Consider the following 14,480-nt stretch of genomic DNA (forward strand, 5'->3'; position numbering starts at 1 on the left):
AAACTAACCTCCACCAAATCACCTTTCTCCTGGCCACCTGAGGCCCAGGTTGCCTTTGTCAGTTTGAAGTCCCTGTTCACGTCTGCTCCCATCCTAGTGCATCCAGATCCCACAAAGCAGTTTATCGTCAAGGTAGACTCATCGGACAGTGGGGTGGGCGCAATATTGTCCCAGCGCTCTGGTCCCTATTAGAAAATGCACCCATGTGCCTTCTTCTCTCGCAACTAACACCCACGGAGAGGAATTTTGATGAGGGGAATTGAGAACTTTTGGCGGTGAAGTTGGCGCTGGAAGAGTGGCGGCACTGGCTCGAGGGCACGGAGATGCCCTTTATTGTATGGACAGATCATAAGAACCTTGCGTAGATTCAGACCGCCAAGAGGCTTAACTCTCACCAGGCACGTTGGGCTTTGTTTTTTGGTCGCTTCAACATGTCTTTAACCTACAGGCCAGGCTCTAGGAACGCAAAACCTGACGCCTTCTCCAGGATCTACCACTCACCCACGGATGCTCCCAGCCCAGACACCATTATCCCTCCCACCTGAGGCACAAATGTCAATAAATTGAATTCTAATATCAAAACACCAGATGGAGACGTGCATTACATTTGCAGGCGGGAAAAAAAACGAGCAGAGCACCTGGCCAAAGTGGTACTGACTGCAGAAGAGTCCAGCTCAATTTTGTGGAATTCCACTGCAGCCATTTTGGTGGGCACTGTGGAGTGGAGAAAACCCACAGTGCTATAATCAGCAGGTACTTCTGGCCTGGAATGGAAGAGGACATCCGCAAGTGGGTGAGTACCTTCCAAAAGTTGACGTTGAATAATCATTCAACAATTGTAAAGACACTGTAATTTTAAGTGATGACTTTTAGTTCATCCACCTATGTGCAGTCCGGTGATGGAGCAGAGGAGAGTGTAATGTGGATGTGGACAAATGTTGTCAGTTACCCTGAGGATTGTTAAATGTTTGTCTACAATGTCAGTCTAAGAGGGTCAACCTCAAAGAAAAGACCCAGTACAATCCAATAGAGGTAAAGGAAACAATGGCATAGCCTGTCACTCTTTAAACATATCAGCGATATCATTCTCATGTGTTTTTGTCCATTTCTCTCAGGTTACAGAACCCCTTGCACTAGTTTGGATGGATCTGGTGGGTAAACTCACAGTAACAGGTTGTGGTAATCAGTACATGTGTCTCATGGTTGATGATTTAACCAAATGGGCAGAAGCCTATCCACTAAAAAGCAAAACAGCAGTTGAGGTGACAAATTGTATACTTGATTTCTTTTACAAATTTGGTGCACCTAAAAGACTGCTAACAGACCTGGGCTCAGAGTTTTGCAACCAGGTACAGTAACTATGCCGTATGTATCCCCTCTGTGTAATAAGGCCTACTGCTGTGCTGACTATTTCATGTTTCTCTAATCATTTTGAAGGTCAACTATGGGTTGTGTGAGAAGTTTGGGATCAAAAGGAGCCTCTGCTCTCCCTACCATCCACAGACCAATGGCTGTATGGAGAAACTGAATGGAACGATACAGAGGTGGGTTTGGTTTTTAATACTTGAATGAATTTTTGCTTGCATAGTATAGGCTAATGGGTTGATGTGGTGTTCCTTGCAGATAAGCTTTACTATACATGTGAACCTAAATTGTCTTCTGCATTTTGAGGTCCCTGAACAAACACTGGGACCAGTTCCTGCAGTCCACTATGTTTGCTCTACGGACAAAAAAAACAGCTGACAACTAAGTACAGCCCGTACTTTTTGATGTTTGGGAGGGAAGCGAGGTATCCCTCTGAGGTGCCAAAAGAGTATGAAGTAAGAGTATTTATGTATGTATGTTCACTAGTTATGTCCTATTTTTAACTGATTTCTGGCAGGTCACAGAGGACAAAGTCAGCAGCCTACTGCGTGAGGAGGAGACCTGTGTAGGCCTGCAGAAGATGAAATCTATTCACGCAGAAGTCACGGCCAATATAAAAAAACAAAACAGGACAAGGTCTGGAATAGAAATGAGGAGAGGGGCCATGAGGACAGTTTCAAGGTGGGGGATCTGTTCCTCCTGAAAAATATCCATCAGCAGCAGCAGAAAGAGGGCAAGCTGGAGGCCGACATGCAAATTACTGAACTCCACGGCTGACCTTGTGTCAATCAAGGGGGGAAAAAAACAAATGAAGATCAACATTGACCACTTAACAAATTATGTCCAGCCAGTGGAGAGGATCCCTGCCAAACTGTTGAAATTGTTGGATCCTTCTCCTCTGGCTGGTCCTTCACAGCATCCACACATTCCACAGTTGGAGAGACATCCACGTGCCAAAAGGTGGCAACTTCAATGGATGCAGACATGTGTGAGTAAACTTACACAAAGGTACACCCTAAATTATGCATTTCACAAGAAACAAGTAACTGACTGTCATTGATGTTTTACAGTAATTAGACATTTGACATTTGAGAGACGATATGGTCCAAAGCTGGGCCATACAAAGTCTATGCAGAAAATTTAATGGACCTGGCCCCAGGAAAGGAGTTGGAAACTGAAGTACTTATTTTTTAATTATTATTGTCTGATAATTATTTGTGGAAAGAAACCATGGATAACAGGTGACTCTTGTACTTATTGATTTTTTTAATGCATACCTATTTATTGTGGGGCGAAGAACGGGGGCTAGGATAATTGATGCCTATCCTATGACAGTGGTCTGGAAGGGCTCCCAAAAATGTTATAGAAGGGTGAATAGGATGTTTCATCGTTCCAGTTTTTGATATCTGACATTAAGATGTTTGTAATGTGTTTTTGTTTTCTTTTGTTCTTAGCTTGACCTTTCAAAGCGCGATGTGGCTGCTGGAGCTGTTTGCCACTAGGGACACTGGACTCTCATTGTAAGCAATCTTTAAATGTTAACAAATCCAGATACAAACCATTACACAATCAGGTGCACAAGGCATTTCTTTTATATTTGAATTGCATTTCCATAGATCATGTATCTCAAAGAGAACCGGTCCTTGTTTGTGGACAAGGTGAGTGAAGGATCAGCTTCAAATAATCATGTATTCATGCACTATGGATTGATCGTTTTCTTTGAGTGTTTACCTAGGCTTACATGAGCTTGCACCCGTGAAGTCATTTTAACATTCACCTGACCTTGATTTGACAACATTTATTTATTTGACATGATTTATGTCAGATTTAGGCCAGATCACGAAATCCTCAACAAGACTAGAAGTGTGGCCGAAGCAATATACCACGGGACGTAAACTGGCGACGAGTGGGAGCTGAGCCGGAGTATTTAACTGCAGGAGTTGATGGTAGATGAGCCACAGGTGCGGAACGCTGCAGGTGGTGATGAGCCAGGGCCAGCCACGCCCATGCACGCACGTGCACACACACACACTGACAAACAAGACTGACAGAAACAGCAGGGAGGGAAAAAACTGAGAACACACAAGGGAGGGGGAGGAGGCAAAGCCAATCATGACAGTTTCAGCCCTCCTCTTGATGACATACCTCTGCTTACTGGTCAAGCCTTCAGGATACTGGTTATGTTGGAGGAGATCCAGCAACTCAATCCATGTTTGTGGCCCTACCTATCTCCACCTGTCTCACCTACCTGCACCTGCCTCTACCTCCTGCTTACCCTTGCAACTAGACACACAAACAAGCAAATACACGACAATACACAGAGACAGAGACAAGAGACAGACAGACATACACAATGAACCTACAATACCAACCTTAGACACACACCTCAACCACTATCACTCACACGCACTGACACTCACTATATCTCACTGAATATAAATCTGCTCAAAAACCCACAAAGCTGTGGCATGCAACTGAAACTTGTATAGACTACCCATCACCCCTGATTTTAGTTGCTACACCTGTGCATCCGAATTTTCTGTGCAAAATAAGTTACACTCATGCCTAATGTGGATGAAAGGGTATGCAGACAAATCTTGACAATACTATGTTCATGTAGTGGGCTACTGTCCAATGCACATTTTCATTGTCTTTCCTTCCTTCACAGTGGTAGGTAACTCTAGCAACTAATGTAAGATGACCTAAGGCTTGCATTGCATATTGACCTTGACTTGTTAACATGTGGACACTTCGGTTTTGTTTGTCTTTCCCCCACCACACCTGTCTTGTTGCCCATGTTTAGAATTTGATTTTGATGGGTTTAAAATGATGAACAGTTATGGCAGATACAGATGTTGTGTTTGAATTAAGTTGTGCATTGAGTACCACAAGTTGCCACAGCTGACTCCATGCTGCATTTGGGCAGAAGAGTGTGTTTTGTCACACCCATGAGCTCTTAAATGTCCCCACCACTTTTCAACACAAAGTGACGCCATTGCATTGTACGATGCTATATCACAGGTTGATATGGGCGCACTGCAGTTGACAGCGGTCACCACTCTGCGTTTCAGTTGAACATCAGCAAACACCTCAGCCTTATGGTACCACACGGCGTGTGTTGGCAATCCCTCCACAAAGGGTGAATATATCTGCTGTACACTTGTACAGAAATAAACTAATTACTTGTTAATCATGATTGTTGTCTGCCCTTCAGTCACAGCAATGGGTCACCATCTACGATGGTGAGGCGACCTAGTGCTTGCATGTCAACCTAATATTGTGCACCTTGTTGACATATGGAAACTTTGATGTTACACCACAGCTAGTGTGTTCCATGTGTTAAAGATATGATTTAGGCGGGCATGTGAACCATAAACGATGCCTATTATGTTTTTAATAAACTTATGAGAATTCAAAATTATGAATTTTAATATTCAGAGAATATTAATTCATGAAGCTCTTGTTTCGCGGGCCACCACTGGAGATTTAATTCACCCAGAGTCTCTGGACCTCTGGGTAGTGTTTTAATAATTCACTAGTGATCAGTTAGTTAATAATTGCTCAATTATCTTAAAAAATCAATCAGTCAGTCTCATATCGAAGGGGTAAATTCTCGTGGCCGGGACTTGGAGGTAGGCAATACACACACACAATTCCTGTGATTACAGTGAAGTTTATTAACTAACTAAGGTGACATAAAGGCGGTTAAATATCAAAGAAATAAACAATGGCTAAACAATGAGAATATGGGGTTCTATTGTGGGGAGAATTTGATTCATAGGGTGGAAGAGAACTAATGAAAGTAGTTAGATGATACTAACTTCGTTAAATTTGTCTAGGAGTTTTAAGGACTAAAGATAATGGATTAACAGACTATTGGACATCACTGATCACAGAATACCTTGGTTTGCCTTACGGGTCCCCACGCTAGCTGCCCGATTCCTGGCTTTCTGCTAGGGAATTTTCCGGGGGTTCTCCGTGTCTGAATGAAGAAAAACACTCCAGTGTTGACCGTCCTCGGTCTGGCAATTAGGGTGTTCGTTTGGATGTCCTTTGGGTTACTGCTGGCAGGCCCACGTGGCTGGGTTCGGCTTCAGTGGGAGCAGTGTAAGTTAGCTCGACGATTAAAGCTTAAAAAGAACTTGGTCGTTCTTGAATTAAATTAGTGTAACTTAACGGTCTGATAACTTTTAGCAAACAAAATAAAATAAAAAGCAAGTAAGTTGCCGGTCACGGTGCTTGGCGTGTGTGGCTTGAAACGAGAGCCTTCGCTGCGCCGGGTCGAACTTCTTAGGGCGTTGATGGGAGAGGGAGCACACTGGGCGCGTGCCGAAGCGCAGTTGAAGAGGCCAAGAGAAGAGAGAGTGAGCAAGAGCGTGTGTCGCTGTTGTTGTTTGTTGGGGCGTGGTTTCCAGAGGGCAGTCCTTTGTTCCCCCTGAGGGCTTGTTTCCGGTTTCCTGAGAAACTGTCTTGTCTTTAAACTTTTAATATGTCTATTCAAAAATGTATTTGTGCGTATTGTAATCAAATATCTTCCCACAGTCAAACCTTGATTGTCAAACGGGTATACCGTTCTTAGTTTTAAACATTTGATAAAAGGAAAACAATTGTCAGTAGTTCAGCCTTAAGGTTAGCATTTCCTGGGAATCAAATCTGATGAGAGGAACTTAACTAGCTTTCTGGATAATATTGGCTGTTGCACGTTCTTACTTAGGGAATATAAGCAAGATACATGAATGGCATCAGGTTATGAACAGGTAAATACAGAGTGACATTTATACATTAAAATGGCATTTCAGAATGCAATACTAATTTTGTCCACTTGGGGAGCTCGGGTTACATGAGGATAGCTTTGATTAATCCTAAAACAATCTTCTGCTGAGCAGCTGGGGATTTAGTTATTTAACATTAATTTGAGCTGGAAAATTAGTCGAGTAGTAGGATGACATTTCTTTATGACACTTCCTTTAGAAAGGATATGATAAAGTGTTGGGAACAAAGCATTGGTTACAACATAAAATGAGGCAATGTCATTGATCCTTGCTGAAAATTAAAACACTGCAAATTAACTTATTGCTATTTGAATACTGTTAAATATTTTGACTCATCACTTATAAATGTATTGAGTAAAATGCATAGGAGTAATAAAAACATACTGAATTGTGTCATCAGCTTTTATCCTGGCTGGACTGTGGACACGGTGGCTGTAATCCAGGCCAGCCAGCATGGTCCGATCAGTGTATACTGGTGAGAAGTACAGCGGGGCTATGAAAGACTCAGGTGACCTGAGGGCAAAGTAGAAATAAAAAGTGGCATAACAGCACCAATTACAGTAAGATTTTCACACAGTAAGTTTAACTGTTAGAAATTACCAGCATTTCACAATAATTAAAAGTATTATTTTACAGTAAGTTTCCCTGTAATATAACAATGAATACCTGTAAAAACTACAGTATCCTTGGATTTTACATAATTTAACTCTTATTTTACAGTACAATCTTGCAATCTAAAACCTGCTGTTATATCACAACAAGGTCTGTAATATCACAGCAACACAGTGAAAAAAATTAAGGATTTCACAGCATTAAACAGTATTATTACAGTGAAATACTGTATTGAAATATGCCCTTGGAAGTCACATGACATAACCAAACTGTTTTGAACTGAAGGCTCCATCGTGTCCCTCTTCTATTCCAGGCTGAATGGAGAAGGTGAGCAGCATGCATGTTTGCAGCACTTACACCCATGTTATTTTAATATGATAAAAATATTTACTTTCAAATAAACGTTTATTGCATGACACAGTTCACATTTTGTTAGCAAGTGCCCGGAATTGTTGAAAGTTCTCTCACAGCATTTGCTAATAGTAGTAATGTTAGTAATGAGGAGAGTTTCGCTACAATTTTTCATGTCACTATCCCCGTTTAGACAAATCTGGTGTTTGTAAAGTTTATAAAACCAATGATGGGACAAACATTACTATTTATGTGTGCACATTTCTGTAATTAGTCAAGGTTATCATAGATTAGCAGGGCTAACTGTTAGCTGTTTAACTTTAATAACTTAGTGATTCAAACGGTGATTCACCGTCAAAAAAAGAAAGTGATTCAAACTTAGTGATTCAAACAACAAAAATCACGTTGTTCTTGCCTCGTCACGATGACTCGCTTACTTTGGTCCTCAATTGTAAGTTGCTTTGGATAAAAGCGTCTGGTAAATGACTAAATGTAAATGTAAACGGTCCATGAAAAAATATTTTTCCAGCGGATATCCTAGTTACAACATGACTGAGCTAACTGGAGTAAGTTAGTCTCATGTCGTGTTCGACAACGAGAGGGTTTTAACACTAGAGTTCCCACTTGTCCTGATATGAATGAATAATAATTGTAAAAGTTGTAAATGCACTTTACATTGAGTGACTAATCTCAAAGTGCTACAGAAAAAAAACACTATAGATATACCACTATCATTTTTGACATACGGCTAAAATTAAATGAAAATCAATGATCATAATCTGCACTCAAACTGAAATTCTTATTGTTGGTTGCCTTTGTGTAATTTCTCCTTTTTCTTTTCTTTTCTTTCCAGGTCATCAGAAGGCGAGGCTAACCATCCTGTTCAGTGTCAGGCTAAGAGTGAGGAGAAATAGATTAGGTAGGTGACTAGTTAACATGTATCCACAATGTTCAACTGTAAATTCGTTGGCTGTGAGCATGTGTCTGAGAATGTGTGTAACTATGTTCAGCACGGGACTGCAAATTCATATGTATAGGCAGGATAGGTCCTACCTGCAGGCTGCTGGGCCTATACTGCCTGGCACATCAGCTCTACCACCTGACACACCCTTGAAATGTCTGCTTGAGGCTTGTGCATATAAGTGTGACACTTTGGCCTCTCTTATTAAACATTTGAAGACGCACATAAGGGGAGGAATGGTAACTAGATGTCCATTTAGAGGTTGTGATTGCACGTTCACACACGTGATGACTTTTGCTTCACATATTTCCAGAAAACATAGATGTGCAGAGGATTCAGTTGTAGATGACCTTGTTTTAGACAAGTCTATTGCTTCAGAGCTGTTGCCAGGACCCAGTCAGTCATATTCAGAGGCTGCCGAGGAACATAATGACCTACAAATGCCATTAGCTGTTGACGAAAACCTATTTTTACAGAACCTTACACTTTTCTATCTGAAATTGCAATCTAAGCTACTCTTACCAGCAAGCACCATTCAAACCATTATTGATGGCTTTCAAAGTGCTAATGAAATTGGCCTGTCCAATTCCCTAAACATTCTGAGTGAGAAACTAAAAGAACTCGGAATCCCTCAGGCCACTATAAGTAGCATCACTGAGGAAATGAACAGAGATGATCTAATCACACTCTATAACAATGCTCAGTACAGATGCAAAGAGGAAGGCTGCTTTTAAAGAGTGTTTTAACTATGTTCATCCCGTTCCTTTGCTCTTGGGCAATGATGAAAATGACAAAGAATGTTTTGCTCAGTATGTTCCTATACATGAGACATTGGTGACACTTTTCAAAAATGAGTCTCTACGCGAACAGTATACCATGACACGTTTGCAGCCATCTAGTGATGCTGTCTATCAGGATGTCAAGGATGGAGAAGGCTTTCAAAGTAATCCAATGTTGAAAGCTGACCCTTCTTCACTTGGTTTAATACTGTACCAAGATGCCTTTGAGGTTGTCAACCCCCTGGGCTCAGGGGAAGAAAAGCACAAGGTTTTAGCGGTTTACCTAACTCTGACTGACATCTTGCCTCACAATAGATCTTCTATTGATCAGATGCAACTTGTTCTCTTATGTAGGGAACAGGACTTTTGGGGTAAATAAAGTTTTTGCTCCCCTGATTGAGGATCTCAAAATTCTGAAGCAGAGAGGTGTAGTCACATGTGATGGCATTGTACTATAGGCTCTTTGGTTGCCATTGCAGGAGACAACCTGGGATCCCATTGTATTGGGGGATTCTTGGAGAACTTCAGTCGGTCTACTTATTTTTGTCGTTACTGTGAGGTGTGTAGAGATGATTTCCTGACTAATCCTATATTGTGTGGTACCAAAAGAACAGCCCAATCATACGCAAGTAATTTGCAAGAGCAGGAAACTACTGCCACTGACTCTGTATGCGGCATCAAGTTTGACTCTCCTTTCAATCAGCTTTCACATTTCCATGTTTGCCAGCCTGGCCTACCACCATGTCTAGGCCATGACTTATTTGAGGGAGTCATAGCTTATGACCTTCCTTTATATATTCGCCATTTAGTTGAGGATAATCATTTTACATACCTGCAGTTAAACAGGTGCAAGAACCAGTTCAGATATGAAGTTAACGATGGTAAGGACAAACCAGCAGACCTCTCTCCCAGCAGCGACAAGCTCAGTGGGCATGCAGTTCAGAACTGGTGTTTGCTTAGACTTCTCCACTCCCACTCATGGTGGGTGACAGGATTAAAGATCCCTGCGAAAATGAGGTGTGGCAAATCATTTTGCAGCTGAGGGAGATTGTTGAGTTCATCTGTGCACCGGTCATTACAGAGGGCCAGGTTGCGTATCTTAAAGTCCTCATAGAGGAGTACATAGACAACAGGACAAGGCTTTTCCCCAATGCCCCCCTCAGACCAAAGCACCATTATCTGTGCCACTATCCATCTCTCATCATTCACTTTGGCCCACTTATTCGCCTATGGACACTCCGATTTGAGAGCAAACATACATTTTTTTAAACAGTGTGCCAGAAAATTGCACAATTTTAAGAATTTGTGCAAAACTCTAGCAGAGAGGCACCAACTTCTACAAGCGTACTTGAGTGCAGGAAACTTGTTCCCTCCACTTGTACAAGCAGAAAAGGGGACTGATTTTCATGTTGACGATTACAATGACAGGATCAGGGCATCTGTAGCCAGTTGTCCATTCCAGTTACAGTCAGCAGTGTCTTGTAACTATGTTACAGTCAAAGGCACAGATTACAGAAGGGGGATGTACATTTTACTAGAGAACAGTGATGAAGGGCTTCTTATGGGGAAGATTATGCTAGTTATTGTTGTTCATAATTCGGTCTATTTTGTCTAAGAGAAACATACTTTCGGAAAGTTATGTGACACAGGTGTGTACTGTGACCTAGGAGTGGCCCAAGACAATTATGTGTGCATTAAACAGGAAGATCTACTGGACTACTATCCTCTTTCAGCATACAATGTGTATGATCAGTCCCTTATTGCTCTCCACCATTCTTTTCCAGAGGCAGTATGAGCAGGGAGGAAAGTGAGGATACAGGATACGTGAGGAGAGACGTGAGTAGTAGAGCAGGTTATGTAGTCATAGCAAACAAAGTTTTTTTTATTCTGTTTGGTAGCCTTGAATAAAGTTGATTTTGTCTTTAATTTGCTTTGTTGATTGAACAGACTATAGTAGGAAATATGCATACAGTGTAGTAATGGCAAAAAAGAGAAATTACAGTCTTTCATGATTCACTACTTAATGAGACTAGGTCAAGGAAGCAGTGTGGTCATACTTGCCTGGTCTCCCTGATGACCTTCTTACCACCATGCTGGATGAGCTTGGGGTCGAGTCTATTGAAGATCTGACCTTGGTGGAGGAGAGGGATCTGGTGAAATACCTCAAACCTATCCAAAGTCGGACGTTAATGAAGGGCATCAAGGATGGTAATTTCAACTGTTCACCCATTACACTTTTCACTCTTTCATGTCACTGAACTAGGGCCTTAGAACATTGGCACAATTGGTAAACAATATACTTTGTATGTAGTCCCAAGCTCACACATTGGTTACCTGTCAAATACTATTGGATGAAGTGATTAATCTCAGGTTTTTCACTGCTGTTGTTTTCACATCTGGAAATACATAGAAGTGAATGCAGCTGATGCTTATTATTTTCATGCATTTCCAAACTTAATAACGATAGCAGTGAAAAACAATCAGACCCTGTTATGATGAGTTTATAATTCCAATAGTGTATTGGCCTGTTATTTTAACTATTGTTTTTTAAGTGGCATTATCAGAGCATTCTTTTAACATGAGTCAATGGACACTACTGCGTTCTCCCAACCCATTATGTCACATTCGAACAAATGGCACTCGAGTGAATAAATTTGAATTGCTTCATCCAATAGTGCTGACAGGAAACCAATGTGTGAGCTTCCTCCAGGAAGTACTGGAGCAAGACTACAGTTAAGCACACAGTCTACTGACCCATAGCCCTACATCTTGCCCTATCTTAATTAATAAATTGTTTTTGTGCCTTCTAGGACCTGTTACTCTTAATATGGATTTAGTCTCTGCTCCTGATCCAAGTGCTCCAAGTTCTCCAACTCCATGTTCTCCAAACACAACATTCCAGCCTCCAAATCAGCTGTTGCCCAGCCCTCCAAGCACTGCCCCAAGCACATCAAGCGCTTCACAGCCTGGCGTACCATGGCATGTTGACTTTCGTCTCAACTGGGACCAGGTGTCATCAGCCATTCAACTTAGAGTGGAAAAAGAAGAAAGACCATTGCCAGACGAGAGAAAGGCCTTCGTGGTCATGCTCGTGGACCAAATGATGCAGCACGACCGCAACCCAACCAGAGCCATGTGCCACAGCGTTGTGAGAAACATTGTCAGGTAGGGATGGGACTATTATCAATATTATCTGTCAGTTAATCCCCAGCCCCACCCCCTTCAACTGTTTGTAACTTTCACTGATTCATTCCCTGCACCTATGATGTAACAAGGGTGCAAAAGTGAAGACTTTGTAAACATGGTTTGTTTAAACAGAGCTAGTATATTCAAGAAAACCATACTAATTCACATGTTTTTATGAAGGTCTTGTTCAGCCTGATGGGGTTTTTTTGGTCTTGTTCAGCCTGATTTTTTTTTAAGATTAGCTGTACGCTTCTGTCGTAAGTGCCACAATGGTGACATGTTTTCTAATAATCCCACCCACATTTTCAGGAGCCATCCAAAATCATTTGGCGACATTGGCAAGCACGGTGATACTGCTGGAGACGGATGTCACTCTCTTCTGCAACAAGTAAAAACGAGAGTGGAGTACAAAAATAGGAATAATACTCTTGCTCAATGCCGCAGAGAAAGAAGACCGCGCACGGAAATGGCAGGAGAGGCCAGACTGGCAAGTGGTCCTGTTGACCAATACGGGTATGTGGCAATATATAAAGTCTGTCAATATTTGTTCGAAAGCATTGTATATGACCATGAATAACCATGAAACAGGACAAAACATACTTTTCTCTTGACTACTTTATTGACAATTTGACATGGTCCCTTTTCACAGCAAGCATGTTGCGATGTTAATAGTGTAATTAACTGTGATTATGGACTCTCATTCTGGCGTAATAATCAAGGAACATTGCAAACGTACTATGGGCGCAGTGATATTACGCAGCACGTGAAAATAGTCCCCGTAGAGTGCAACGCGGACTACTTTCAGGTGGTATCGCCAGACTCAGGGAACTGCTGGATGGATGGGAGAAAGGTAAAAATCAATTGTTTTACTCGAGGGGAGGTGGAAAATGAGCTTAATTCCCCAAATGGTGGAATATCCCTTTATTTAGTTTGATAAAATACACCTGTGTTTACAAAACTATTACACTGTAACATAAATTCTGTGGGATGGGTCTATTTAGACAGTTACAGCAGGGAATCAAACTGCTGACCCTTCAGTCATGAGACGACCCAATAGTATTGTTACCCTGTGATGCCCACTCCTAGGTGTGTCAGGTGGGGCCCAGCAGATTCGCCAGAGGGGGAGACTGAGGCAACGTTGGAGAATATGAAGAGGGATCTGCTGAACATCTACTCAGGCATGCCATCTACTCTCTTTTTGGGTAATTTTGTTTAGACTTTAGTAATTGGTCAAGATCTGAACACTGTGTGTGTTGGGCGGCTACAAGGCCAAATTGTTACTTGGGTACTAACAATACATTTGTATGTCTGTATACACAGAGGAAGGAATGAGTTGGGCAGAGAGAGCAGAACCAATGATGGAAAAGACATACGTCATCCTGCGGAAATACCTTAACAAAGTGCCTGCTCCAGCGATGTCTGAGTTCGAATAGGAATGGCCATTTCTCTTCTCTCAGAAATGCCTATTCTCACACTTTGGCCTCCTGACGGACGTCGATGTCCTTCAGAAGCTACAGGAGGCAATTAGTCGACGAGGACAGACCATCCTGGATTACTGTGCAACACTGGACAACCCCAAGATCCGTGATGTTCTGGCCTGCTATGATCCAGACTCTAACAAGGCTGCCTGCATCGTGCTGCTTCTAATGTTGTACTTCAAAGAGCCGAAAGAGAGTTTGATGCTTGAAGTTGATGTAAGTTTTATGTTTTATTCAAATATTTAAAATGCAAAATGAGTGATTACATTATCAACATTTACCTTGCATGATTTACTACCTCTGACCAATGAACAACATTTATCCTTTATCCTAAATCCATGCTATTGTGTGTTAACTATGTTACAGCCATGTGCCACTGCTGTGGACGTCAATACTGCAGAACTCCCCAGCACCCCTGCTTGATCATTCAACAGGGACGTGCACAGGGGGTTGCTCTGGTTGCCCGGGCAACTGCCCGTTTGCCTTTCCTGACTCAAGTTGCCCTTCGAGAAAAAAAAATAAAATAAAAAAATAATCGCGATCGCAAAGCCTCATTCACTTCCATTCGGGCACCGAAAGTGAAAGTCAGCAGGGGAAGGGCAAACTCTGTTTAAGTGGCTGCACTGCTGCAGCGCTGCCTGCACGTCAGTCGATTCTGTTCCCTACCGGAATTCCTGTTTCCTTCCTTTATGCAATCATACTACAACAAATCATGCGTAGTTTTGCCCAGTTACCATACGTGATACGTACCAACAGAAGTGAATACGAGCTAGAAGCGCAACTGAATGTACGGGAAGCCAAAAGGTTAAAAAAGGATTGTATTTTTTTCCGAAATCTAAGCGTTTTTTTATTTAATATTTTATTAGAAGCGAGTTTTCCCCATCTGTCAATTCAATCTAGATTATTTATTTTCAAATAAAAAAAAAAAGGAAAAAAATAATAATAATGATTAAAAAAAACAATAAACAATAATATA

The 14,480-nt window shown here is 41.7% G+C and overlaps 1 protein-coding gene across 1 annotated transcript; it reads left to right on the forward strand.

The window, feature by feature from the left end:
• Nucleotides 1-769: 769 nt before the first annotated feature.
• On the forward strand, nucleotides 770-14,047 carry LOC119891681. The gene is made up of 12 exons (XM_038703493.1): nucleotides 770-793; nucleotides 985-1,032; nucleotides 1,116-1,166; nucleotides 1,438-1,544; nucleotides 2,820-2,885; nucleotides 10,625-10,676; nucleotides 10,874-11,048; nucleotides 11,651-12,005; nucleotides 12,336-12,539; nucleotides 13,113-13,228; nucleotides 13,347-13,720; nucleotides 13,871-14,047. The coding sequence occupies exons 1-11, from the start codon at nucleotides 770-772 to the stop codon at nucleotides 13,457-13,459; spliced, it is 1,311 nt and encodes a 436-aa protein (XP_038559421.1). The 3' UTR covers nucleotides 13,460-13,720; nucleotides 13,871-14,047.
• Nucleotides 14,048-14,480: the final 433 nt, after the last annotated feature.

The sequence above is a fragment of the Micropterus salmoides genome, unplaced genomic scaffold, assembly GCF_014851395.1.
Source record: "Micropterus salmoides isolate LMB-PRFRI ecotype aquatic unplaced genomic scaffold, ASM1485139v1 Ms_hic_scaffold_7, whole genome shotgun sequence".
Taxonomy (NCBI): Eukaryota; Metazoa; Chordata; class Actinopteri; order Centrarchiformes; family Centrarchidae; genus Micropterus; species Micropterus salmoides.